The following is a 26784-nucleotide window of genomic DNA, read 5'->3' as shown; positions in this document are numbered from 1 at the left end:
TCATTGTTAGATAATCTTCAGAAACCTCTTAGAATTATATTGAGAAGAAACTTTGTAGGTGCTGTATTTCTTTAGAAAAATTCAAAGCCAATCAGGACTTGGAAAAGGGCTTAGTCTGAGTTCATACTTGTCTTTCTGATCCGTACTTCAGTCAGGACCCACACGAGGTTAAGTTTTGAAAGGGAACATGAGAAAGTAAAATGTTCAGCTGTGAGGTAGTGTAGTAAGGAAGATTAACACTAGAAGTTGTTAAGGGATAACAATTTCAGTTACTGAAGTAAGAGCGTGGGGTATTTTTGATCTTTTGCCCCACTCTTAAGACTTTTTTAATCTTAAGGCTTTTACTAGCATAAAAGCTTATGCTACATAAGGTATTTATGATCTTGAAAGACTTGTTTTATACAACATTACAACTTTTTATGCACTTTTTCATCTGTTTCTTGTCTCTTCCCGCCATGTATGTCACTTTAACATCTTTAGCTGTACCAGTACAGATAACTTTCTAGACTAGCTAAGACTTAGAAGCATAGACGCTGTCGTTGCTTTAAAACAGTGCCAACGTACTCAGTGCTCACAAAGAATGTTAGGAACTATTCCTTTTAAATTAATAACCTTTAAAAGATACAGGAAAGCAAGTCTTAAGTATGTTTTCAATATGTTTGGAGCAGAAAGTACATGCCCTTTCTCTGTAGGGTGAATACTGAAAACTCATTTTTGTTCCTAAAGAATATCCAAGTAAAAAAGCCTCATTTCTTGGAGGCTTTGCTTTGAGCAAAGCTGTTCTGTTACCAAGTTTTATTTTTACCTGTTGTTATGTAGTATAGAGTTTTACTTTGTACTAGTCAGTAAACTGTTAAAGTGCATTACACTTATTTCAAACAATATATATTTATTTACTTGCATACTTGCTAATTTGCAATAGATCAGCCAACCGTTGATATGAATTAGCATGACTCTACTATGTTGCAGCAAATCTTGGTTGCAATATTAATCTCAGATACTACATTCCCTCCCAGGTTGGTGCTTCAAATTCCCTCCCTACCCCCCCAAGTCTCCGTCCGTCATGCTCCGCACTGGCATTGGTAGGTCATTGTCTTAAAGGGAATATATTGGGAAAGCTGTGATACAATTTGTATGATTCAACTAAGATTTTTAGCTCTCTCCAATTAAATGTTTAAGGAACGCTACGTAGAGTAAGTTAGTGCCATCTAGTGGGACCGGGCCTGGCACATCCTCCTGGGATAGAAGGTATTCTGTTGCTGTTTATTGCATAAAAGGAAGAAATGTCATCTTAGATGCTCTCCTATTGGGTGAAGGCAGCAGGCAGTTGTAACTGAGCTTCCTGCCTTCCACCGACTGAGTGTATCGCTTAGTGTGCTTGGTTAGGATTCTTTAACGTTTAAAAATACAGGGTACATTTTGGACCTGCATAAAACTAATGCGCTAGTTTACGTCCTTAATACAGCTGCCACTTTAAAGCTCACTTTCCCTCCGTGTTTGCAAGTAAAGAGCAACTATATGTGTTTCCGAGAAATGAATGAGACTAAGCTGATCTAGAATAAATTTTTAGGCTGCAAAGTAGAAAAAAAGCTTCTAGCCATCAGAGTCATGGGATTCTGGAAGAGCTTTCCAGTAACAGTAGTAGAGGTCAGAAATCCTAAACTGTTTTGGAAACAGCTGTGTGCTGTCACCTCCTGTGGTAGCTGAAGGCACAACCCCAATGACTGAGGTCGTTTGCAGTCCCAAATGCTTCAAAATTCTGTTGCAAGTCTGTGATGAATTATCTTACTTAGTAGTTGGAGAATATATTTCTCTAGAAGCTTGGAGTTAATACGTGGAAACAAATTTATGAGCAAGGAATGTTTCTAGGCAACTGTTATACTCATGTGGTTCATCCAGGTCACTAGATAGCTTCAAAAAGCCAGTGATGCTTTAGATGTCTATTCTTGCCATATGGTAAAGTGCCTTCTTCCCCAAATTTGCAGAGCAGCTCCTTGAATTAACGCATGACTATCTGACACCTACCAGTATTCCTGCTTATTTAGCTCCTGTTTATGTTTACTTACTGGGGAAAGTCTAAGCACATTCACTTGAAGCGTTTTTCTGACTAATCATCTCAGACATCTTCCTTGGGTCAGTAGGTACAGGAGACAAAATGTAGTTTGTTTCTGTAGATAACATTGTTTTAATTTTGTCTGTTCTCATCTTCTGCCTCCATTGCCCCTCTTTGGGTGCTGCCTTTAAGATATCAGGTGGGTTAACTCCAAAGGATTTGTGTTATTTCCACAGACTTTTCCTGGATAAGAATTGGAATAGGTAGTTGTGATGGGTGACTCTGTATTTGCACATGGCTTGTCTGAGGCTTATCCAGGGTGGATCATCACAGCAGCGTGCATATCTTCTACAAGCTTGGTCTTTAAAAGATCTTCAAATGAAGTTGTGTGCATCCCTTCATTATAGCTAAATTAAAAAGGCTGAAGTATTTCTAGAGAGAGTAACCTTCTCTGTCGTGCTGTAGGAACCTTTTAGATCCAGATGACTCTGCTAGAATTGAAGAAGTATTGGTCTTGGTGGTAGCTAGTGCTCCCTTTCCTCCCTCTTTGAGGTATCGTAAAGACGGAAATGAAAATAACCTGAAGAGTGTCACTTATGCTGCAGAACATCTGCCTGCAAAAAGAGAATTGCTCTTAAGAAGGAACAGAATTTACTGGTTTTATTTTGGTTTTTACCCTTCCTTTGTCACTCTAGCAGTCTTGGTCAGTTAAGTAAGTACCAGTTGTGTGGTCTACTTAGCAAAGTTTTTAGCAGCGAAGTTATGGAGTTGAGAATTTGTGTTTGACAATAATCATGTCTTCCTTGGAGGGAAGTGGTTGCACAGTAAAGGTCCTTAACAGGTGTCACGTGCCACCAGAAGAACTAGTTAATAAGAGATTTGAAACTTAGCATTGAATTTATCAGCTACCACAGAGGTGCCAGGACTTTATGCCAGATACTTGAAAATTGTTTGGATGCTTCCGTGTGCAACTTTACTTATTTCAAATGTGTTGTCTGGCTACTAGAGCCCAGAAATAGTTGTCGGGTCTCAGTTTTCTTTCTGCCCCTGAACTGAGGCTTAGGGGGAATTGCGTGACCCTTCTGTCCAGTTTGCCATCAGTAAAACACAAATACGGTTTTTTCAACCTGAGAGAACTCTTGGGGCATAATGGAAGCCAAGCAAATCCTGTTGCAAACCTGCTTACCCATCTGATACAGGGGAGGTTACCTGTGAACTTCTGATAGTAGATTAACTTCTTGTGGCAAAAAGACCCAGGTGATTTGGGGGTTTCGTTATTGGCTGTAATACTGAGCTTTTCCAAAAGCCCAATTAAGAAGCAGGCTGTAATTCTCATACTTATGTGATGCTTGAAAAAAGATAAGAATATGTTAATTAAACCTGATTTATACAGTAGCACTGGACCAGAGTAACTGGAAAACCATTCAGCCGTTTCACTTTGGTGTAAGCCTGTGTGGAGTCAGCACTAACTTTTAGTGGAATTGAGGATTGACTTTTTCCTTTTGAAATCTCTTGATTTGCTGCAGAATTTAGAAGAACTTGGGCTACCTTGGCTCGAGGTAATGAAGCGTGTCTCCGTCATTGAGCAAAAAAATTTTGCAATGTGTGTGTCGCTGTAAGTCCGCTTTGGAGACTCTGGCTAGGCAGCTTGGAATTCTAGGGCTCTCTTTCAATACGAGGAGTTGGAGAGCACAAAATGGAGACCAACCGATGTAAGAATTATGGACTGGCCTGAGGGATCACTTTTGGGAGCTTGGCAAGGCTGAGGAAATGCACAAGTCAAGCAAGGCGGTAGATAGGCTTGAAGAGGAGATAGGTAGGGGCAGCCTGAGTCAGGCTAGCTTTGTTATGGAAGACCCGATGGGAGCTATTATCAGGCGAAGCAGTTTTTATTGAAACTTCAGCCATTGTGCCTCATTTGTGGCCTTTCCAGGAGTCTTGCAAAGGGAGAAATGACTAACCAACTCGCGTGAGTGGACAGATTTTAATTTCTTGCCTTTGAGTAGGAGTCTTGAAAGCGCTTGCTACTGCTGCATCCACTTCTCAACATGGAGGTTTTGTTGTGCATAGGTAGGTCACGGACTTAGAAGCAGCAGTTGATAGGTGAATCACAAGGGAAAAGAGCATGCCAGCTTATCTCAGACAGAAATTCCTTGCGGAGGAGGAAGTGTGTGCTGTTCTTGTGCTTGTCATTTGGGTAAACACTATAGAAACTATTAGCTTATTTCAGATGACCCACGTATTTTGAATTTTTGCTGAGCCCCATCACCGGTTCTCTTGACAGGGTACAGCGGATGAGTGGGCTGTAAGTGAGACCAGAGAAGTGCGGTATTATCCCAAAGTAGTCTATGCTAGAAAAGCCAGATGCCAGTGCAGATGACTTCTTCAGGAACAAAATTTATAAGCCCTTCCTGTGTAAACTATTACATGTTTATTATCCCCTACTGCTACTTCCCCAGCAATATTCTGATGTTAGTATTTCTTGCCATCGCTTACTTGATTTTTTCCAAAACTCAGGTTTGTTCCTTTAATTCCTTTTGTGTCATGACCACTTGTAATGGTATGCTAAATTAAGTACTGAACATTTATCCAATGTCAGTTGCTGAGTTAAATATAAACAGTTAGGAATGATAAAACATAAATTTGAAGGGTTTGGGTTTTTTTATACACACACTCACTGACTGTTAGTTGAGGGGGAGGTGCTCAGATGTATGGTTTCTCATATCCATTGTCTAAACCTGTTGCTATAAGCAGCTGATAACGTGAGGTTATGTGTGGAACTAGATATCTAGCTGGACGATCAGGAAAACTTGCTTTTCCTTTCTTTGCATAACTAGGTGAGAAGAGGTGCAGCTGAGGACTAGGCCATGTTCCTTAAACCTCCTAGGTATTGCATCTTTATTGCTTCGAGTATAGCACGTTGGAATGAACAATTTGTGTTTCCATAGCCGGAATTCCTCAAAACAAGAGGAATTTTTTTGCCAACTTTGACGTGAACAAGATGCTTCAGCTGCTTGTCTGTAAGATAGGCCTAATCCTTTACATTAAGAGAAGTGTCAGTGGAAGGTCCTCTAGAAGATCCTCAAGGGAGAGGAAAGCTCGTGCAATTTTTGTGGGTCAAAACTTGCCCACAAAAACTTAATTCTGCGTTTTTTCACAATATCAATACACATGACAATGAACTGGCTGGATACTTATAGACATCTGACAAGCTGTTCTTCTCTGATTCCATAACTACGTAGTTAGTTCCTTTTCACCCTTTCTACTACTGGGCTGAGTTCAATTTTACAATTTTGTCAGTGTGCTTTCTCGAGGAAGTTTTAAAATAAAGGAAAAATAAGTGTTTTGCTCTTCAAGTATCCGTGATCAGAACTGAACTGCTCTTTTGTTGATGCAAAAAACGGGTTTGATTCCAACTGCTAGAGCTGTAAATCTCCCATGCGGAATAGTCGGTACAGGTAGTTGTAGTACTGGAAGTAAGAAAAATGTTGTGGATTTTGTATTAGGCATATTTCCAGCTGCTTGCATTCCAGAACTTTACATTCAGATGCGTCTGAGTGGATTGTTTGTACTGGAGAGGGTAAGCTCGTATCTCTGAAAAAATCTGAGGATCGTTTCTAACTGTAGGCAGCCTCACCAGTTTCTTTCTCCAGGTTAGCCTGGAGTACCTAGGGTCGTGGCTGAAACGTTGGCCCTTCGTAAGCCACTGACTTACCCTTTCAACCACAGTGTTCCTGAAAAGCTCAAACATGGCATTTTGGGAGCAGCTGTTCCTGTCATTTGCTATCCATGTGCAAAACGGAGGCAGCGAAATTTAAGCAAAAATGGAAACAACTTTCACTTTCATCTTCATCATGTCAGAACCCCAGCCTGTCCATCTGAGACCCGCAAACGCTCATTTGTTGAGATGCTCCTGCACCTGATAAAGCTTTTCACGCTTGCACAGAAGGTGGATGTCTTGCGTGTGCTGTTGGGGTTTGAGTTCGTGAGAGGAAGTGAAAGATTTTAGAGGACAGCATTTGTGCAGCTTATAAACAAGCTTTTTACATGGGTGAAAAGATTAACTTTCTGCTGCCACTTGCCATAAGATATTAACTTTTTTTAATCAATGAGGCCTTCATGTGGATGTGGGCAAGGGTAGTGTTGGCACTTCTGTTAAGTCCTGTCAGCCAAGGAATAAATCCCTCGCATAACCAAGAGTTGTACCTATAAGATTTGTGAGCCATCGCATTGGGTGGTGGGGAAGCTTGCTGCTTTGTTTAAAAAGCAACTAAATTTTAAGCTTTTGTATTGCTGAAGAGATGAGGTAAAACATCTTTCTGGTCTTGAGCTATTTGCGTGATGAGTTGAAGGGGTAACGGTATGGCTTAAATAATATCATCTGCAATTTTTCTTAAACTAATTTGCTTTTAAAAGGAAATCCTAAATGTGTAGCTTCTTGAGCTGTTCAAGTTGTTGTTGTTTTTTTATTGAAGCAACTAAGCGTGTCCTTTTAGGAGAAACACATCTGGTAGTTAACATTCACAGTGTAATACAGAAGGTAAACGGAATTTTTACTTTCTGCGGATGCCTGCTTGGAAATTGGGGTTAGTAACAGCTAGGTTGTGTCACAAGTTTAATTTGATGGTGGTGTTGGTCTTATAAATGGGGAAGGGAGAACTGCTACCCTCAAAAATAATGATTTCTCTGTGGTGTTAAGGCTTCTCCCCCACTCCTCCCATTAGTCTTCTGCTCAAGTATATAATGAGAAGTGGCTTTGCTTTGAGGAAAGACTGATTGGTGGGAAGTGGTTACTGCAAAAATAAGAACGCTAAAATAGAATGAATCTTTAGGAAAAGATGCTCACAAGTTATTAATGGAGAGGTGGCTTTATCATGTCATTCTTCCTGTTAATACATTCCATCAGTAAATGTGAATCTTGTTTTTATATCTTTGTCAAATTTGTCTAGATTTCTTAAGTTAGATCTGTAGGAGGATACTTTTATGTCAGAGCACTAGGATAAAACACAGTGACTTTGCATGATTCACTTTTCTTTCCTTTTAAAAACCAGTTTTGATAGAGATTTTAAAAAATAATTCCCAAAACTGCTTGGATACGTAAAAATGCAGATGTGTATCCAGTGGAGCCTGCAAAGATGCAGGCAGACGCTCGTAGGTACCTGGATACTATTTCGGTTAATCTGTTCCAGCCTCTTGAATTTGTGTTTTAGCCTGGTAGGAGCAACTGTTCTGTTGGCAGGTCAGCCACGAGTCCATAAAATAGTGGGAAAGATCATCTTATGGGTACCAGTTGTACTGCTGTTAACACAACTTTCACTTGTTCATTTTCTTAGTGTTAAAAAAAGCATTAAAATTTCGCATTTAAAGAAAAATCAGCAGTACTGCCAGCATCTGATAACGGTAATAGCTGCCTTGCCAGATGGAAGATGCTTCTCAATTCTTAGCCCAGGGTCAAGCAGATGCTTGCCTGAAGAGCCGAGCTTGGAACTACTGCTACTCAACAAATCAGAAGTTTTGTTTCTCAAACCGGTTGTCTTAGACTCTTATGAATACTGCCTTGGCTCTTTTGTGGATGTGGTTAAATTGAGCAGTTAGGGTATAAATTGAGATAGAAATTGCAGAGGCTGGATCAGTATACTGAGAAAAGACCGTCCAACGGGCAGTCCAACTTCCGTCTTGCTCCAAGCCACTTCTGAAGTTTTTTAGTGCCCCATCATGTGCCTGGGTGTTTGACCTGTGTTGCTGCTGTATCCACGTGACTTAAGAGCAGCGTAGTTAGCCCAGAGATGCAATGTTTGATAGGACGTATCTGCCTTGTGTGGAAGTTGTTTCTCTAACAGTCTTTGCTTATTTTTCACTAGGGTCCATTAAATAGTGAGTCTTCCAACCAGAGCTTGTGCAGCGTGGGTTCTCTGAGTGATAAAGAATTGGAGGTAAGCAGGCACAAATCCTCGTGGTCATCGGGCTTAAGGTGGACATGATTGAACTCAAAACATAGAAGAAATTGTGTGTGAGTGAGCGGGCGCAAAAGGGACTAGTGAAAGTATTTAGTCTGGATCTTTACAGTCTTTGGACCATGCTGTGAAGCTTCCCACTGTAGCAGGCAGATTTTGCCCAAACCCGAAAGAACAGCATTCCTAAAGCTCATCTTATGAAATTATTTTCAGCTGCATTGTGATTTGTTTCCTGGGTTTGGATACAGTGTTGGCCAAATAAAAAGCCAGAGAGCATTAATGGAAAAGTTTGCCTTACCTATCAAATATGTGAATTTGCAGAAGTCTGTACAAACCGGAGCATTTTTATGAATTGCTCTGTGGAAGTGTGGGGAGGTGAAAATTGATGCTGTGTCCCTGTTTAATCTCACTGCTTTAGGATTAACTATTTCAAAACACTTGCTAAAGCAGCAAAATGAACTGTAGGGTTACATTTTTACTTTAAAATTAAAGCAAAATCTCAAATTTAAATGCATTTTCTTATGCATTTAAAGAACTTCCCACACGGTTATCAGGTAAGTTTTGGATCATATTTCCCTCTATTATATGGCAGTACTGATATGAGGTGTCTGGTGAAGCTAAGTCTTTCGAGAACGCAGTATCTTAAACTCCATACAAGTAAGTATAGTTAATAGTGGAAAACCGAGTATTCGTTCTAATTTTACTTGGTTTCTTTAATGGACTTCTGTGGAGGGATTTAAATTGACCAAGCTGACATAATCCAATCTACCATTCCTTGCTTTTTCAGTTTGTAACAGATAAAGTTGTGTGTAATTTTTGTTATGTAAGTACTTGAATGGAAAAACAACTTAAACTGAATGTCATTAATATGCTTACAGTTCCATGGAGGCTGTAATGGAGCCTGTGGTGTTATAGTCACGCCAACGCTGTTCATGAGTTGCTCTTCACTACGCAGTGAGGAGGTTATGTCACTGAATTTTACAGATACAGGAGCTGGTACAGCAAGTCTCTAGATAATTATGGAGTTTTCAGTCCTCCCATTCTAAAAAGTGTCTTTGCAGACACAATAGCGACCTTTGTCTTAACATCCCCTCCATCCTCGTACCAGAACAATAACATGTCGGTGACTGTCCAGCTGGTAACTTGGGCCTGTAGATGTCCAGCATCCCCTGGGGACGCAGCCAGGTTTAGATTCTGGCTGTGTCAGCTTTATCCTTGTTATCCTATTAAAGGAGGTAGATTGATTTCTGTGCTTACTGTGTGCAAGTCTTTTGGCAGAGATCTTTAAACGGGGTACTTTGGACTTTGGTTTCCAAAGAGCATGAAACTTAGGTTTACCACAAACTTTCTGGCCATGGCTTTCCCTGTCCCAGAGCTGTGTTTTGCACACTGTGGTTTTCTTCCTGCCCCCAGGCTATAGTTTAGTGGTGGCTGCAGTGATTGTAAAGCATATAGCTCAGAAATTATTTGGGACCCTTTGGGATAAGAGATGTTTTTAAAATGACGTTGGTGATGGAAATGACAAGCTATCTTTCTTTCCAGCAACCTCAGTAAGCTGCTTCTAGCCCAGTGTTTCCTAACGTTTTCAGCAGGTCTGGCCACACGAGTGGCTCTGGTGACGGGGAAAGCACCACGCCAGGGTCTCATGCCAGGGTCTCCTCCACTCTCACGTGTCTGGGCTTGCTAGCCTTGTGCAGACGTGACGCTTTTGTAGCCTTCAGGCCTCCCACCTGTGCTCTGTATTGTGCCTGTGCTTAAATATATCACTGTCCACAGATAAACTGCCCCTCGGGGTCTCTGGTTGCTGGAGGAAATGGCAGGTGTTACCAACCCTTGACTTGAATGAGAGAGAAGTCCAGATGAATTGCTGCATCTGTGGCAGCTTCCTCCTGGCCGCCATCTTGGGGAGCTCTGCCTTGTTTTGTGTAAGGTTGAAGTTGTGCACCAGTAGACAGGACAGTTCTTGTAGCCATCTGCAAAGAGCTTTGGGAAGAAACATTAGGTGGAGACAAGATGAATTGTCCTGGTAGATGGCGAGTAGCCACTGGACCGCAAATTTAGATGTCTGTACTCAAACCTCTTGTCATTACTCCTCTTGTACCCGCACTGTGATCATTGTGAAATGATTTATACGGGTTTTTATAAGTGTTTGAACTAGTTCTGCTAACCATGTGAGGTAACTAGGCAGTAGAGGCTGGCTTGCTGCAGCTGAAATAGGAAAAAAAAATTAACCTCATTCCTAACCGTGTTCTCTCCCTTCTGCAGCGCAGATATCAGAAGGTAGTAGCTGTTTGAGAGCAGTTGTTTCTTTAAGTACCAGCAGTAGAAACAAATGCACCAGAGAAGCGAAATGGCCACTGGGGATATGGAGCAGATTATTGTGTTTTTGGTATTTTCTTTAAATCTTGGAATAACTGCAGAAATGTTAATTTTGAAGTATTGTTTAACAGACTCCTGAGAAAAAACAGAATGACCAGCGGAACAGAAAAAGGAAAGCAGAAGCGTATGAGACCAGTCAAGGTAATTCGTTCTCCTGACCCTGCTGCAGGATTTCTGAACGGTTGGTAATTTGTGCACGTTTTGCACAGTCAGTGTCCTAGGAAACTAATGGCTCTTCTCAAGGGTGTGTCAGGCTGCTTGTTATAAACTACTCCATGATGGTGTAGTTCTCTTCTGGGAGCCTTGTTATCCTCATTGGCAGGAAAATACTCGTCCACAGCTTATTCGCACAAACTATTGCATTTTTATGGGACAGACTGCCCAAAGGCTTAACATGGCTTCTCTGGAGTGTTGTTTCGGTCCCGCGACGCTACGTATACAGCAGCCAGGCTTCAAAATACAGACTGTACTCTCTTCCTTGCTTTTTGAGACGTACGCGTGCCTCGTTAGAGTAAGTTCTCACCATAACAAATAGAGAACAAACTGTGCTCAAGTATGAAGCAGGCAGTGCTGTCTCGCAGTACGAAAGAAAAAACGTGTCCAAGTGGAGATTTTCTCGCAAATGGGCATAGGGGCAGATTTCTGTTTCCTTTGTTCTTCATCGAGGGATTGTGTTGACAGAACCGCTTTGATAATATATTAAAATAAGAGAAAAGGGCTAAGTTTTAATGAGCTGGTATTAAGCCACCACTAATTATCTCTCTAACTCTTACGGTAATGTTAGTGAGAGATCTAATATGCAGTAATTTATCTGAAGGTGGAGGACTAAAAGTACCCTTTTCTCTGTCCTTATCTTGAAGGAAATTCTGCGGAACCCATGCAACATTCAGTGATGTTTAGTGTTTTCTAAGTACTTTAGCAAGTGCAAATGCTGTTTGATTGGATTTGACATGTTTGGAATTGAGAGTTAATTGAATTGTCAACTGTAAACCCTCCCAACAACAGCACAAGAGCTGTAACCCTGGGGCAGTCTTTTGTTGTGCAGAAGCTTTTGTTGTGATAGGTGTTGCACCTCTCTACAGTGAAAGGAGTGTCAAAATAGAGGAATAGTTTTTTTAGAATGGCATCATAGCTTCTGTTCTTAAAAATATGAACTCTTATTTTCATCCTTTGTTTTGCTTTTTAGGAAAAGGCACTCCTAGAGGACATAAAATTAGTGATTATTTTGAGGTAAGCATCTTTGCATTGTCTGAGAAGTCTGCTTGAATTCCCATTATGTAAAATCTGTAGATGGAAGTCTGTAATGTGATTTCTGTTACTGATCCAGCACTGGAGTCATTGATTGACGATGTTAACCTGATATGCTCGGATCTGTTTAGGTAGAGGATATGAGATTTTTGGAAGTTGATTTTTAAATTCACGTTTCTTTGAACAATTGATAAAGCAATTTTTTAAAAGAACAGCCACATAAGTATAGGTTTGAGGTTGACTTCCATTGGAGCTTGGATCTCGGGTGAGGCTATCCGAGTGCACAAACCTGTTTCGATAAGGGTCCAGTGCTGCAAAAGAACCTACCTGCAAAGTCACGCTGATTTCAGCAGGAGGTTGTTTTGGGGGTTGCCCCTTTAGAAAAGCTTACCGTGGGAAGCTGGCACCACACAGGAGACAGAGACCCCTCCCCAAAATAACGATGGACATTCTAAAAATCAACGTTCTTTTAATTGCATTTTTCTAGGTCTGCACCATTCAGAGCTCTAGCTTTTATGTTTGTTCTTTATTTTGCTGAGTAGCTTGGAGTCAGAAATTAAGTGCTTGTTAGCGCTTACTTCTTTCCTGGCCAAAGGTTTTTAGGTGCAGGACCATATGAATTTCTGCACCAACTAGACCAGTTACCCAGCTGCTTACGTATCCCGTCTTCAGCAGTGACTGGCGCAGGTGCTTCGGTGGAGGTGTTCGTTTCTTAACCGCCCCTGTGGTGCACAGTTAGACACGTCTCCTCACTGGGAGTGGGCTTTCTAATTCTATACAGTAAATAACAGATCTATAGCCAAGTGTGCGGCTTTATATCTTTTTGTGTTAAAAAGAAAAATGTACTCCGTGCAAATATGAATGTTTGTCTGAAGTATTTCTGCTGTTATTTTTGAAAAGAGTACATGCAATTTTAAGGTTTTCCTCTTAACTTATATTCAGTTTGTTTAAATGAGTCCCTTGAGCCTATAAGGCTTCATTTTTAAGATTAATGCATTTCTTCTGTGTCTGTTAAATTTGCTTAAATATAATATCTCTGTGGAATTACTGATAATCAAATTGTTCCTTTGGCCAGTTTGCTGGGGGAAGTGGCCCAGGAACCAGTCCCGGTAGAAGTGTGCCGCCTGTCGCCAGATCGTCACCGCAGCATTCCTTATCCAACCCCTTGCCGGTAAGTGTTCTCCCCGGGGACGGAGCTGGTGGTATGGCATTGATTAGGCTGGTGGCCATGCTTCAGACAGGTAATAAAAGGTTCTGAACAGGAAAGAAGGGTGTCTTGGTGAGTGATGTGGCTTATTCTGTATTCAGTTCTTCTTTTTTCTTTTTTTTTTTTGTAATCTGAAACTGGGTTCTAGCAGCAAAGCCAGATGTCCAGGACCCTGTAGCAGTGGCTAGTCCAGTTGCAACTGCTGCGAACATCTGATCTTCAGGCATGCAAGAGGAATGTTTTTAGCATGTTGTGTGGTTACAGATAGATCGCTGTCCTTAATAAAAGGTGGAACTGACATATTAGTTATCTTGTATTCTGTTGTAGCTCACGAACTTCTCCATGGAGCTGGGAGTATGTCGTATGTTGTGTACCACCCGTACAATGATATTCTGATCTTGATTGGACCCTTTGGGTGTACTGAAAAACGTACATATTTTAACTATATTGGGAAGGTCTTTTACTTCTGTTTACGTATGTGTGCCTTGTAAGGAGCATTAGCAAAAGCTTGCAAAGAAATGCGTATACATGCACATCTGTTGCTATTTTGTTTTGTTATGTAATTCCATTTTGCTGTCTCGGCATTTCTACAAGATCTGAATGTGAAGAAATAACCGGTATTTTTAAGCCATTTTAGCACAGAGCAGCTAAAGACATTTCTTTCAGCTAGCAAAGCAATATTCAGAGGCTGTGGTGTCTGATCTCTAGTTTTGAATGTTGCCTGGGTCCCTCTTTAAAAAATTTTTGGCATTTGTTGAGTGTCACAAAGGTATGGAGCATTATGGGAAAGGTTCGTATTCCGAAAACCAAATGCAAAGTCTTCCCTGATTACATTATTCTGCAGAGACCTTTGCACAGTTCACAAATGTGTACTGAACTAAATCCCAACACTGAATGCTCTGCTCAGAATTCAATATATGTTGCTAGATTTTGGAAGCTTTTAACGCTGCTTTAAGGGACATCAGATATGCTTCTAGATATATTTGATGTTTACAAAAATTATAATATATTGGTTAATTGAACAGCCCTTTCTCCTGTCCTATTAATTCACTAATACACCTCTTTAAAGAGAAGTTAATGAAAGCAATGCCATCTCTGAATGTTGCAGATGCATGAGGTATTAAGGACAGTTCTTTATTCCAGTGGATGCGATGCCCTGCAGGTGTTTATAATGGGACAAGTTGATTCTTCCTGTGGTTTTCTTCTCTACTTGTATGTATTGAGTAGGTAAAAGTTTGAACAGAGTATTTCTCATGAGGGGAAGACCAATGTTCCGCTCGTTTCAGCTAGGCCAGGTTGTGTCTCTCCTTACGCAGGTGCTCTTTGTGTTTCTTATCTTCTGTTCTTTACTCTTGCAGCTAGACCTACAATGTTTGCTTATTCATAACAAATTATTACGTGCATTTGTAAGATCTGTCCTCTTCTTACAAACTGAATATCAGTGGTTTGAACTAAGCCCCAAAAAACAGGGGGATGAGTGAAAACTGGAGAAGGTTGAGTATCTTACCCGTTACAGATGTCGGTATGGTCTAGGAAGAGAGCAGTGTTAAAATGTCTTTCACGATGAGACAAACCTCCTCCAAACCTGTGAGTTAATCTGTATTGTACTGGAAATCTTCTGCAATCAGAACTTGCGGAGGAATGGTAATGACTTCAGGATGTTACTTCTTGTCTTCGAATCTCTTGACTGCTTTGAATTGCCTTGCTTCTCCTTTGATCAGAAGAATGATCTGCAGGTCTTCAGACTCTTCTGTGGTTACTCTCATATACAAGCATTCTTTTGGGGAAGAAAGCACGCTCTTGACATTCGGAACGTTAGCCACGAAATATGCTTCAGGTTGCAATTTAGGTTTTTAAGAAAAACTGAAGCCTGACCTGACTGTTTACTTTCTATGTGGCGTATGCCTGGCCGAGAGTTACGACTTGGAAGGACTTAGATGATTATTATCTAGACTGCCAATTTTTATCAGTGATGGCCTGGCTTTTAAAGTGAGGGCAATGAGATTCTGAGTGCTGTAATCAATGTAGCTCAGATGATTCTTGTTCTTATTGAACCCAGTTCCTGTATCACAGTTGCAAAATTAGCCTACTGCAGGAGAATGGAGCTGGCCTTTAAGAGATGCGATGCATCTTTAAAAGATTTTGAAAACACATTAGTACTTTACTTGTCTTGCAGGAAATTGGTCCCAGCTATAATGACAGAAATGAGCTTACCGTGACGTCTGGGTCCTAGACATGGTTAGGTTGCTGGCATTTAGCAGTTCTGACTCAGTTTACTTCACCAGAATAATGAATGTATCGTGACATTGGCTGTTTTAAAATGAGTCCTTAAAAACCGTCAAGTAGTATAATTGTGAACGCATTGACCAAAATTGCAATGCACTAAGATTTCTGGATCTACAACCAGGTTTGCCCCACTGGCTCTGAAACACATATATATACAAAGGAAGGGGGTGTGTTAACTGACAAGGAATTATGTCCTGTGTGTTCATTTGTGACTTTTTTAATTGTAAACTTCATGTACTTTTTGATGTCTGCCATTGGAACAATCACTCCAGGAGTCCTGTTTGAGTTATCAGATCCTCACCATGCTGCCTGCCCATTCCTGAGCTGCTGCTTCGCTGACAACAGTTTTGGCAGAGTCAGAGAATTGCCTTTTTTTTTTTTTTTTTTTTAAAAAAAAAAAAAAAGTTCATTGTATTGTTTTTGACTGTGTTACAGCGGCGAGTGGAGCAGCCGCTGTATGGGGTAGACGGCAGCACAGCAAAGGAACCGCAGGAGGAACACTCTGCTCTGCCAACGCTGATGTCGGTGATGCTGGCGAAGCAGCGGCTAGAGAATGAGCAGCTGGCACAGAGGGGAGGTGGCCTCTGTTTTACTTTTGTCTCGGTGAGCAGCTCTGAAAAGATTTGAATCCCAAGGGAGGATGTTTCTAGTTAAGGCATGGGGAATTTGAAGCTTTTCTGCTCAAAAACAGTGGTTCAAGTGCAGCCTGGTTTATTGATGACCAAGTCTACCATCTTCTGGTAAGTTCATCTTCCTTGTGAAGAGTTCTAGGTCCCAGGCTTTGCTTGTTTAATAAAATGATGTGAGTTTTAAGTTAACGACTCAAAATCTTACATAGATCACAATAATAGCATCTGAGAGGCTAAATCTGATAGATTCAAAAGCAAAAGAATGAGGTATAGCCTTGCTGTGAGAAGTGTTTGTTTTGGCCTCGCTTAATCTCAGCTGACATTAATTATATTAGGCTTTTAAAAGCTTTGTCTTTTAGCAGGTTGGGCCAGACTTCTTGAAAGAAACTGACTCTTCTTGTTTTAACGAACTAAATCTCTACAGCATTCTTAAACCTTAACATGAAAGCATGGTACCCAGGCCAGGCTGCACCTCCCATGTAAAGATAAGTGTATCTGCATGGGCACTAGTGATCACGCTGAGGAGCATATAACAATACGCTGACTTTCTTTTGCAGGCCCAGCAAGGCAGCCCATCTTCTACCGGATCAGGGAACACTGAGCATTCCTGCACTTCCCAAAAACAGATTTCCATCCAGCACAAACAGTCACAGGTATAGCTCACTAGATGATACATCTCTTGGATATGAGATTGCAGCTTGATGCAGCTTGTCTCCCACAGCAGAGGATGCCACCTGTAGTAGACATAATGTTTCCAGTGAAAGGAGTCAGCAGTCCCAAGTCGGTCTGTAACTACTGATTGAAGTGAATCGCTGAACTTTGTTTCTTATCCTGTAAGGGATGCTTCCAGTTGCTGCTACTGAAGTTTCCCCAATCTGTTAGTGAGGCTTTTCTGTGCCAGTACTGTGGGTAGTTCTCCAGCTGTGTGCGAACGTGCTCAGGAGAGGAACGCTTTAGCTCTGTTTCAGTTCTGCTGTATCCTGAATGTTCTTCCTCTCTTTGTAAGTGAAGATGTGAAGGAAACCCAAGTGATAGCTGTGAATGCCTCTATTCAAGCGCTGGTCATGGGTGCCTCTGCACTACTTACAGCACAAATATCCGTGGTTTAGCTGGAAGTTCTTTGGGTTCTGCAGAGTACACCCATGGCATAGTTTGTCCTGTCAAGGTGGAACATGATGTGCTCCTGACAGTGCTTCTCAGCAACTCCACTGACATGGAGTCAAGAAGAGGAGTAGCTCCTTTGACTGTGCTGATGCCTTTTTGGTGCCTTTTAAATTGTTAAGGTTCTTCTTGTGGCTTTATGGCAAGATTTACTTTTTAGCTGTGTCATCTTCTTCTGTTGCTTAGAAGGATGTTCAGCTTTATCTGCAATGCACTTTGCTTATTTCTTCTCCAAGCCTGCTTTTAATCTTCTTTTGATTTCCATCTCTGATTTCTCTGTGACTGACCCTTCCCTTGAGTGATATTTAAACAATGAGTTTTGTGTCAATCATTTTCTCACATCAGTCTGTGTCAGAGATGATTTTATTGATGGGGGAAGTTCATTCTCCTTTTCCCCACCAGAGTGGTCCAAGTTCTTTGTGCATGAAGAACAGCAGTTCTACCTCTGGGGTACTGATTAGCTTAAATCTCTGAGCTCTGTTGTGTCACTGGGGTCAGATCTGTTGTCTGTCCTGTTAAAATGCTGGTCTCTGACGATCCCACTTTCTTGCTAGTGCATGGAGAGTTCTTGTGCGAGAACGATGCCGTAACTCGAGAACCTGCCAGAGAGAACTTTCAAATTTCAATCTTTGCTGTCCCAACACCAGTGCTTAAAAGAGTGGTCCCTCCTGGAGCGAGCAAGAGGTTTTTATTCTCTCCTGTGCTTAGCATGCCCACAGGGTCCATCTTCCTTGAAAAGAGTGACATGTTATCTGAGGCTGCCTTCTGCTAGTGCTCAGCTTCATGGTATTCTCCAGGGGTCTAGACGTAGCATACGCTTAAGGCAAAGAATCCACGAAGATGCTTGACTTGTGCGATGAGGACATTTATATATTCTTGGTTTTCCCTTCCAAACCTGTATGGAGTTGATAGGTTTTTAAAAAAAAAAAAAAAAAAAAGAGTTCAGCAATTTCCAGTCTGGATCACTTCTGGCAATGCCAAAAGCAAGTCAGCGTGAGCATGATTTTCTTAGCGTTTTCAGTCAGTGCCAGGGCCCTCCGAGCGCTCTGAGGCAAGGTGAGTTGGGATGAAGTCACGTGTAAGAGCATGCAGCCTGAAACATGACTTCATCTGACACGGTGCAAGCATGGCTGTGCATTTGGCAAAATGGCATAATAACACTCACTTACTAAAGAAACTTTCTGCAGCCTAGGTTTCCAGCAGACAGCCTTCTCGTTGCCTTCAGTGACAAAAGCTTTTGTTGCACGTTGTCAGGAAGCATAAACCAAGCTAAGGCAGAAGTGAGGTGACCTGCCCAGGCCTCCCCTTTGTATCTTGGGATTTAGGATCATCTCGCTTGATGTGCAATGCTGGCACGTGTTCTTTTTGATCTTTCCCGAACTGGGCATATGTAGAGCAGCAACAGCCCGCCAAGTTTGTCTCTTACTTCATGGTGTTAGCTTCCAGGCAAGCCTGAAATTTGGAGAACAGTTATATGACAACTCCGCAGGTAAGTCTCTGCTAACTCTTCTCAGAACCAAGATAGCTGCTTGCTAGCCGTAAAAGTGAAATCCGTGTACGCAGTCATGGAGCGAGGCTTCCTTGTGTCGATTTGGGTATTTTAGATGCGGTGTTCATGTACGTGCTGATTTCTTTCACCTTTTCTTCCGCACCCATTAATGAGAGTGCTGAGTTTGAAATATTTCTACTGCTAGGGAATATAGGGTATGTCTTTTTGTCTTCTGTTCCTGGGTATAACTCTCACTTCGTTGGTGAAGGTATTTGAGATGTGCTGCACCCCATAAAACTTTCCAAATAGGTTTAACTCAAGAACTATAAAGCGTCTGTCCATAGTGGGCACTAATACGTCAGTTTGTCAGAAACAAAGGCTTGTGCCTAATATTCCTGTTCTCAATCTGTTGTAATACTTTAAAATGAAGACCTGTGTTTTCTGTCAAGACCACTGTAGAACCCACAAGTATTGGCTTTTGTCTGGCAGGTAGTTGTCCGTGCCTGTGAAAGATCTCATAAATTTGATATTCCAGCTGAGAGTTGGGATTTGGTGGGGTTTTTCTTAAGCCTTTTTGCTGTATGAGGTACGTTGCGCTGCAGGAAAGGACAGTGAATGTCAGAGACCACCAAGGAGTGGGCAGAACTCAACTATGAAACCAAAATTTGCAGGATGCAGAGGATCTTGTAGCCCTTTATTACCAGTTTGCGTTCTCCAGAGCAGCTTTGTGCTAGCTGACTGCTAGGGTTGAGGGTGGCAGAGCCCTGGAACAGGCTGCCCAGAGAGGTGGGGGGGTCTCCAACTCTGGAGACATTCAAAACCTGCCTGGCCGCGTTCCTGTGCCACCTGCTCTGGGTGACCCTGCTCTGGCCGGGGGTTGGAGGGGATGATCTCCAGAGGGCCCTGCCAACCCTGTGATTCTATGACTGAACCTCCTGTGCTGGAGGAGCCCACCGTGCAATAAGAAAATGAAGAATGGAGAAAGTTCTTCCCCTGATGCAAGGCATCGGCTCCTTCTTCTTAGACCTAACTGTTCAGATCAGAGAGGGTTACACTGTGATGTTACGTGCTGACTATCTGAAATATCAGCTCTTTTTCTTAAATGTGGTTTATGGTCATTTTTCCCTACAGTCTGACCTCACAATGGAAAAAATATCTGCACTAGAAAACAGTAAAAACTCTGACTTGGAGAAGAAGGAGGGGAGGATAGATGACTTATTAAGAGTAAGTATTTAAAGTGGGACAACTCTTTTAAAAGCTGCTATTTAAAGATACCTAGAATGCATGTGCCAGCCAGGCTGCAGAGCAGGATTTTGTATACCGTTTGTAGAACCAAGACTCGCAAGGTAAAACAAATCCGGTCGTCCCTTACTTGCAAGATAACTGCCTGCCTTGTAGATACTCTGTTTGGGCCCGCTTGAATCCACAAGCGGTGCAGCAGCGACTGTGGTGCCAGGTGTAGCTCAGGTGTTTGTGTCCTCAGCAGTGTCGTTGGCCTTTCTTTGATCTGTTGCACAGTTTGATATTTTGCTAGCTAACCGAACATGTTTGCAGAATTATTCCTCTCTCCTAAGTTCTGAGGAGCTGACTCCGCTTTTTGTTTAGCAGCATGTTCAGTAGCCTCTCGGTCGACTGGGAAGTTGTATTCTGAAGTGCTCGTTCATGAGAGTCAGTGACATGTACAGAAATGAGGAGAGCATCTTTTGGTGAAACCAAAAGAGTAAAGCTTCTCTTAACCCATTAGTATTCTTCAGTAAAAGATAAATACCTTTAAATCAAGGATCTTGTCTTAATGGAGGAGTTCTCATTGATTTGGCTTTCATCAGCTGGAGAGGCATCTCTTGTGAAGTGTTGAAAAGGATTAGAAAACACATTAAAGGGAGAAGAGGGGAGGCTCTCTGTGTGTCTGCTCTCGGCACCTAAAAGCTAAGGCAAGCTCATAGAGACACACACGTGGGTTTGTGGAAAACAATCCGTGAAGCAGGAAATTTATTTATTGTTACCATCCGCTGTTTAATCAGAAGTCAGACTTTTGTTTGGAAGGGGGATGGTTAAATGTAACTTTTTATCAACAAAAATGCAGCGCATAAAATCCCGCTATACACTGGTGGTGTTAAAAACAGCATCTGTTACTGGGAGCAGTCTATATAGCAGGGCTAATGGATAGCAACTTGAACAAGAATTTAATTGGAAGTGCAAAGGGAGTTACCCCATCCTTTTCCTCTGCCAGTATTGTGGCTGAAGAGGGAGGATAGTCCAGGGATGACTAAGCTATTTTGAGACTTCGTAGCTGTGGCAAGGTCTTAAATGTTTAAAAAAAATTAAAATATTCCTGGTGCTTGTGTTTAGTCCCTTTGTACCTTAGTTCCTTATGTAAACCAGGGTGATGGCACTTCCCTGTTGTAGGAGGGGTAAGGAGTGGGTTAAAAATCGAAGAGCTTGGCTTGCATGTTTTGCTAAGAGGAACCTACTCTTTTTTCCTTATCCTGCTGGTTTGCTTTCTTTAATCTGATGCCTAGAGCTAGCTGGAGAAGCTTCTTCCTAGGTGATGCTTAGCTTGGCTCTGAGTGATTTTAAAGTCAAAGGCTTTTCTTCTCTTTTCACTTTTAGGCCAACTGCGATTTGAGACGGCAGATAGATGAACAGCAAAAGATGCTGGAGAAGTACAAGGAGCGGTTGAATAGATGTGTAACAATGAGCAAGAAGCTTCTTATAGAAAAGGTGAGCGGGGGACTCTTCACATCTCTGCAGTCACAGTTCATGTCCTTGAAAACTTCTCAGCGCAAACCTGCTCCTATTGCTACAGTGGTAAAAGACAACTGGAATTCTGTCTTGAGTTATTTCTCTGCAAATAGGAATGTAATGCTAAGACTGAAGTGGTTCAGAATGTTTTGATTTCGTTACTTTTCACGGTCTCAAAGAGCGGTCTCTCTTGCTTAAGTGAAATAGTCTGAGCTGTAAACGCGGCAGACATGATTGGGAAACTCGTACTCCTGAAAAGCGACATTGTCTAGCTCTGGCAATACAAGAGCGGTATCCCATTGTGCAGTGAAATTGCCAGATATGCTCTGTGACATGGGCAAGTGATTTAGATCTTTCCTTCTTTCAAACAGCAAAGTTGGAGATCGTTGCTTTGTATAACACTCAAAACAACACGTTAAAGACACTGGGGAAACTGCCAGGCTGCTGTTTACCAGCATCCAGCCCGCTTCAGCGTTGAAAGATTTCCAGATTTCCTGATGGTTAAACAATGTGGGGGTTTGATTGCTCTTTCACCTGTTGGCCAATTACATCTATTGTTTGTGGGCACTGGATGGGCAAAACTACCAGGGTGCTGGCCAGTACGTGCAGTCTGTTTGAGTTGATTTTTGTCACAGAGCTGATTGTTCTTGGCTGAATGGGACTCCCGTTTCTGGGAGGATTTGTAACTCCGGGCTAGGTGTTATGTAGACCTGGCATTATATATGACTCCAGTGAGGAGCTTTGCTGGTTCATCTTTAATCCAAACTGACTGAAGCTTTGCTGCTTTCATCTCAGGCCTTGGAAATTTCCGCTCCTTTACCGGACACGCTCTGTGACAGACACCACCCCCAAGTTTTAGGCGTGTTGATGACCTAATTGAGATTGTGTCACTTCTAGGAGTGGTGTGAGTCTAGGACTGAGCTGGCTCGTCACCCTATCTTAGTCTTAACAGTGATTCAAGGTGCATTTTCTTCCTTCATCTCCTGTTTGAGTGAATAAGGGCCTGATCAGAGCCATGTCTGGAGACTCGCTAAGCTGCTGATACAAAGGGAGAGTTTTAATCCTACTGCTAGACTGATTTCAGCTGATGGGAGAATGGGTGTGAGCTGCCCAAGCAGTAATGGGGAAGGAAAGGTGAGGCTGAAATGTCAGAAAGGAGGAGGTCAAACAAATGCCTGTCAGACCAGTGTGAAGCGCCAGCAATTATTTGATCAATGATTTTCAGCTGGGTTTCAGATAAGCAGTACTGAAACAATGGAAAGCAGTAAGAATTGGTAATGATTTAAAACACAGCACAGCTCTCAGCTGCTAATTTATGGTTTATATTTTAACATGTGTTTTATTTTGTTTTCAGTCAAAACAGGAGAAGATGGCATGCAGAGATAAGAGCATGCAGGATCGATTGAGGCTAGGTCACTTCACTACGGTGCGGCACGGGGCGTCCTTCACCGAGCAGTGGACAGATGGCTATGCCTTCCAGAACCTCATCAAGTGAGGACAGAAATTGTCTTTACCTTCAGAGGCAAAGACAGAAAAACTAAGCAGTTGTCTGTGATGTCTTACATATCAAAATAGAGAATGGTGTGACTGATGCATGAAAGCATCAGATAGAAACTCAGCTTCTGACAATGGGGAACGGTTTCGCATTGTAGTGAGAAATATGTCTCCGCTTAAACCCCCGGAGACTTGAAACTGGAATCGAATTGTTTGAGTTGGCCCCTGGGTTGGGAAGCCGTCCGCTGCCCTGTCGGGTGTTCTCGGTGCACCTGCCCGGCTGTGCAGTGCTTGGGCTGGAGGGGTCGACCAGATTTTGAGTCAATCAGTTTGATTTGCATACTTGCATATATTAGTCATGGAAGGCTAATTAGCTCCTTTTCTTTTTTAAAGTAGAAATTAGAGAAGCTTAAAAGAGAAAATCCATACGATTTAACTTTTTTTGCCTGCTGGTAACAGTGATCAAAGGGGCTGCAGAAACCTGGAAATGAAGATCAGAGACCCTTTTATGCAGGATGTTAATGAAAATATCCAGTGAATTCCCACCTGGCCTAGACCTTTAAGTAGGACTTGGCAAATTAATTGCATTAGAGCTATGTGTGATCCTTTAAAATCATATCACTTCTCTGTAGTCTGATAGGGAGGTGCAGGTCTTGTTAGGCGCAGATTAAGGACTTTATATTTCCCCCTTAGTTTATGCTGTAAGACATGGAAAAAGTACTTCTGGAATATTTACCTGCAGTCTCAGACTCTTTTTAAAAGTGAATTAAGTATGTAAATGCTCAAGTCATTTAGACTTGAAATTTCAAGAGTGCTTTTATCACTGTAAAACGTTTTAAGATGTCTTTTTATCTTGGAGGAGAGAATTTTCTTAGTGAAATCGGGAATGGCGTTGGTTATATTTCAGAGAACTAAGGATAGTTTAACCGTACCCTTGAAGTATAAGGATACTTTCTCAGTGCCAGACTCCAGGAATAGCTTGAGCAGGAAAGCTTGAGATTTAGAACAGAGCCTTCTAGGAAAAAGTGTGTGGAAAGTTAGTGACTTACCATGGATCCCTGGGTTTTCCGTGAGGTTAGCAGCTCCTTGTTCCTGGATATCCTTTTCATGAATAAAACCTTTCACTTACTGAAAGGTTTCTGTGGGCCAGGAAAAGAATCCCCTTTTATGTAAAAATACCTTTCAAAAATGTGAGGCATAATGTTTGGCACATCCCCCTTTACTGTACAAAAATATTTTGTTACTAATCTTACAAGTACAACTGATTTGAAATTCATTGCTCCAATCTGTTAAGAACAGATGCTGAAGACAACTGAGTACATACCAATAGTTCATCCTTCACGGTTTTTTCTACTCTCTTCTTTCCAGGCAACAGGAAAGGATAAATTCCCAGCGGGAAGAAATAGAAAGACAACGAAAAATGTTAGCAAAACGGAAGCCACCTGCGATGGGACAGACCCCTCCAGCAAGCAACGAGCAGAAGCAGCGCAAGAACAAGACCAATGGAGCAGAAAATGAAACGTAGGTTACGTGGCCTTCTTGGTGCACTGCAAAGCTGGCTGCTTTGATTAGAGCACAAAATATCTACTGGAAACGGAATCTTGCCCTTGCCTCTAGGCTTCACTCCACGCGCAAATGAATATTGTGGAATTAGCCTGGCATTCGGCAACATCTGGCTGCAGTTCTAAATAGTTTTCATTGGAGTAAAACAAGGATCATTGCTGAGTCCAGACTTTGTACGAGCTTAACTTTGAATGCAGTAACTTTTTCAGTATTCCTGTTCCTGTTGCATCAAGTTTGAAAAGTGGTGTCTTTTTCTTCCGTGTTGCAACTTCAGGATTTATTTTGATATCGCTGTGTGATACATGGGGCTTTTTTTTTTTTTAAAGGGAAAAAAAAATTGTACACATTTAGAAGCCTTTATTTCCATGTACTTTCTGGTAAGGATTTTCAAACAATTTGGTATACTAAAGAAAAAATATACTCTCTATAAGGACAGTATATTAAGCATTGACCTCTATCTCCAGAGCAGTCCTTCGCAGATACCCGAGTCAGGGAAATGGAGAGGTAGTTGAAGTGCTACTCTTTCTTCTTACAGATTTGTTTTCCTACCTCTTTTGAAGTTACTGGTGCTCTAAGAGTCCCAGTGTTCTCAAAGCTGTGTCTCACAAGAAATTCAGAACATTATTTTTTTGGAAGTTTTTTTGAGTTGGAAATACCCCTGCCTTCTACCAGTTTCCTTTACGGCCTTCATTTCATTGCTGTTGACTCTCAGTGACACTTTTCCTTTTGCACTATTAAATCTCCTGGGCACGACTTGACCTCGGGGTTCCTTTGAATTCTTGGTCTTGATCTTTAAAAGTGCATGTGAAGCAAAAGCTCCCGCTGCCTTTTGCAGTCACTGCAGAAGGTGGCACATGGGTGAGCTGTGGTCTTCGGGGTGCTCTCAGCAGCCAAGGCGGTGCCCCCCAACAGGGTGCTGGTGCCTCCTGATCGGGTGTGTTGTGTTGGAGGGCACTGTGTCCTTTCTGCAAATAGGTAGCTTGAATAGACGCCCAGGTGGCCAAGAAGGCCAACAGCATTCTGGCTTGTATCAGGAATAGCGTGGCCAGCAGGAGCAGGGAAGTGATGGTGCCTCTGTACTCGGCACTGGTGAGGCCTCACCTCGAGTGCTGTGTCCAGTTCTGGGCCCCTCTGTACAAGAGGGACATTGAGGTGCCGGAGCGTGTCCAGAGGAGAGCGACCAGGCTGGTGAGGGGTCTGGAGACCAGGGCATATGAGGAGAGGCTGAGGGAGCTGGGCATGTTTTAGCTTGGAGAAGAGGAGGCTGAGGGGAGACCTCATTGCCCTCTACAACTCCCTGAAAGGAGGGTGGAGAGCGGTGGGGGTTGGCCTCTTCTCCCAGGGGAATAATGACAGGACCAGAGGAAATGGTCTGCAGCTGTGGCAGGGGAGGTTTAGGTTAGATATTAGGAAGAATAACTTTACTGAAAGAGTGGTCAGGCCCTGGACCAGCCTGCCCAGGGCGGGGGTTGAGTCACCATCCCTAGAGGTGTTTAAGAAATGTCTCGTCTAGATGTGGCACTTCAGGGCATGATCTAGTGGCAGAGATTGTAGGGGTTTGGTTTTTTGGTTTGGTTTTTTTTGTGTGTGTATGGTTGGACTCGATGATCTCAAAGGTCCTTTCCAACCATGAAGATTCTATGATTTACCCCTTGTTCTGGCCAAGTGAGCTGGAAAAGAACTAAATAAAGTTCTAAAGCCGTCCTTTTGCATTGCAACTTGAGTTTGGACAAGTAAATTGAATATCTGCGTGTGGATATTTGGAAACGTTGCTGTTGGTTGTGGTCACCTTTCACGTCCAAGGGACACGTCTAGCCTTCCGCGTTTCTGCAGGGATGTTTTTCCCCAGCAGACTGGTGCAGCTGTAGGGTGCCTTACTCTGCAGACATGGCAGCGCAGCTCTTGATGTGCCTGGAAATCATGATAATGTCTCTGATATCCAGTGAGCTCCTCCCTGTGTTGTGAGCCTGCCTTGACATAATCTAGCTTTACTGGGCTTTGCTAGCAAGCCTTCTTGTGCTACCAGGTCTTTTTCTCTGAGTTTCTTGCTGGTTTATCATTCTTCACTTGTATATTTCAGGGTTTTATTGTTGTGGTTTACAAGAGCTTCTTGTGGCATTCTTGATAAAAACTGCTTGCCAGTGTATGGATGTGGTTCATGTGGAGTGCTTTAGCTTATGAAAACATTGGTTTTGCAAGTCAGCTGAAGCAGCTGTACTGACTGACTGCTTCCTTAATCACTAGTTACCCTGTAAATGCGTTTGTTGAACTGATGTGTATCGGGTACAAAATTTTTTTTATTTTTGGAGGGAGGCTTTTTCTTAGAGGCGCGTCTTTTAGGCAAGTTGAATATAAATGTTTCTGAAAGTTGAGTGAGAGGTGGGCAGACAAGTTCCTTCATTTGATTTTCGGTTCCATTTCGGTGGTTGTTTCTGTGTCTTAAAAAGGAGAGGAGGGTCTCATGATGCGAATTTAAACACGCGCTCTTCTGAAACTACTTTCTAGCCTGTGAGTAAGATTTTAGTTCAGGGAGACTAGTCTGCTGGAGCTTTTTGAGGTTTGTGAGGGCAGCCTGGGCA

At 42.2% G+C, this 26784-nt stretch overlaps 1 protein-coding gene across 8 annotated transcripts in view; it reads left to right on the top strand.

Annotated features, from left to right (window-relative positions):
* Positions 1–26784, top strand: part of TLK2 (tousled like kinase 2) — a 45115-nt gene that overhangs the window by 3536 nt on the left and 14795 nt on the right. For 3 of the 8 annotated variants that reach the window (XM_063354311.1, XM_063354309.1, XM_063354310.1), the window contains exons 3-13: positions 1017–1082; positions 7915–7986; positions 10458–10527; positions 11573–11616; positions 12710–12805; positions 15563–15730; positions 16314–16409; positions 19538–19630; positions 21017–21127; positions 22503–22639; positions 24011–24163. In XM_063354311.1, the coding sequence (XP_063210381.1) occupies positions 1017–1082; positions 7915–7986; positions 10458–10527; positions 11573–11616; positions 12710–12805; positions 15563–15730; positions 16314–16409; positions 19538–19630; positions 21017–21127; positions 22503–22639; positions 24011–24163 (1106 nt within the window). The remainder of the gene's footprint in view (positions 1–1016; positions 1083–7914; positions 7987–10457; positions 10528–11572; positions 11617–12709; positions 12806–15562; positions 15731–16313; positions 16410–19537; positions 19631–21016; positions 21128–22502; positions 22640–24010; positions 24164–26784) is intronic. The other 5 variants (XM_063354313.1, XM_063354312.1, XM_063354314.1 and 2 more) reach the window with 3 other exon arrangements.

The sequence above is a fragment of the Chroicocephalus ridibundus genome, chromosome 17 (genome assembly GCF_963924245.1).
Source record: "Chroicocephalus ridibundus chromosome 17, bChrRid1.1, whole genome shotgun sequence".
NCBI classification, from domain to species: Eukaryota; Metazoa; Chordata; class Aves; order Charadriiformes; family Laridae; genus Chroicocephalus; species Chroicocephalus ridibundus.
Note: the sequence above shows the minus strand (reverse complement) of the source record. Positions and strands in the feature narration are given on the sequence as shown.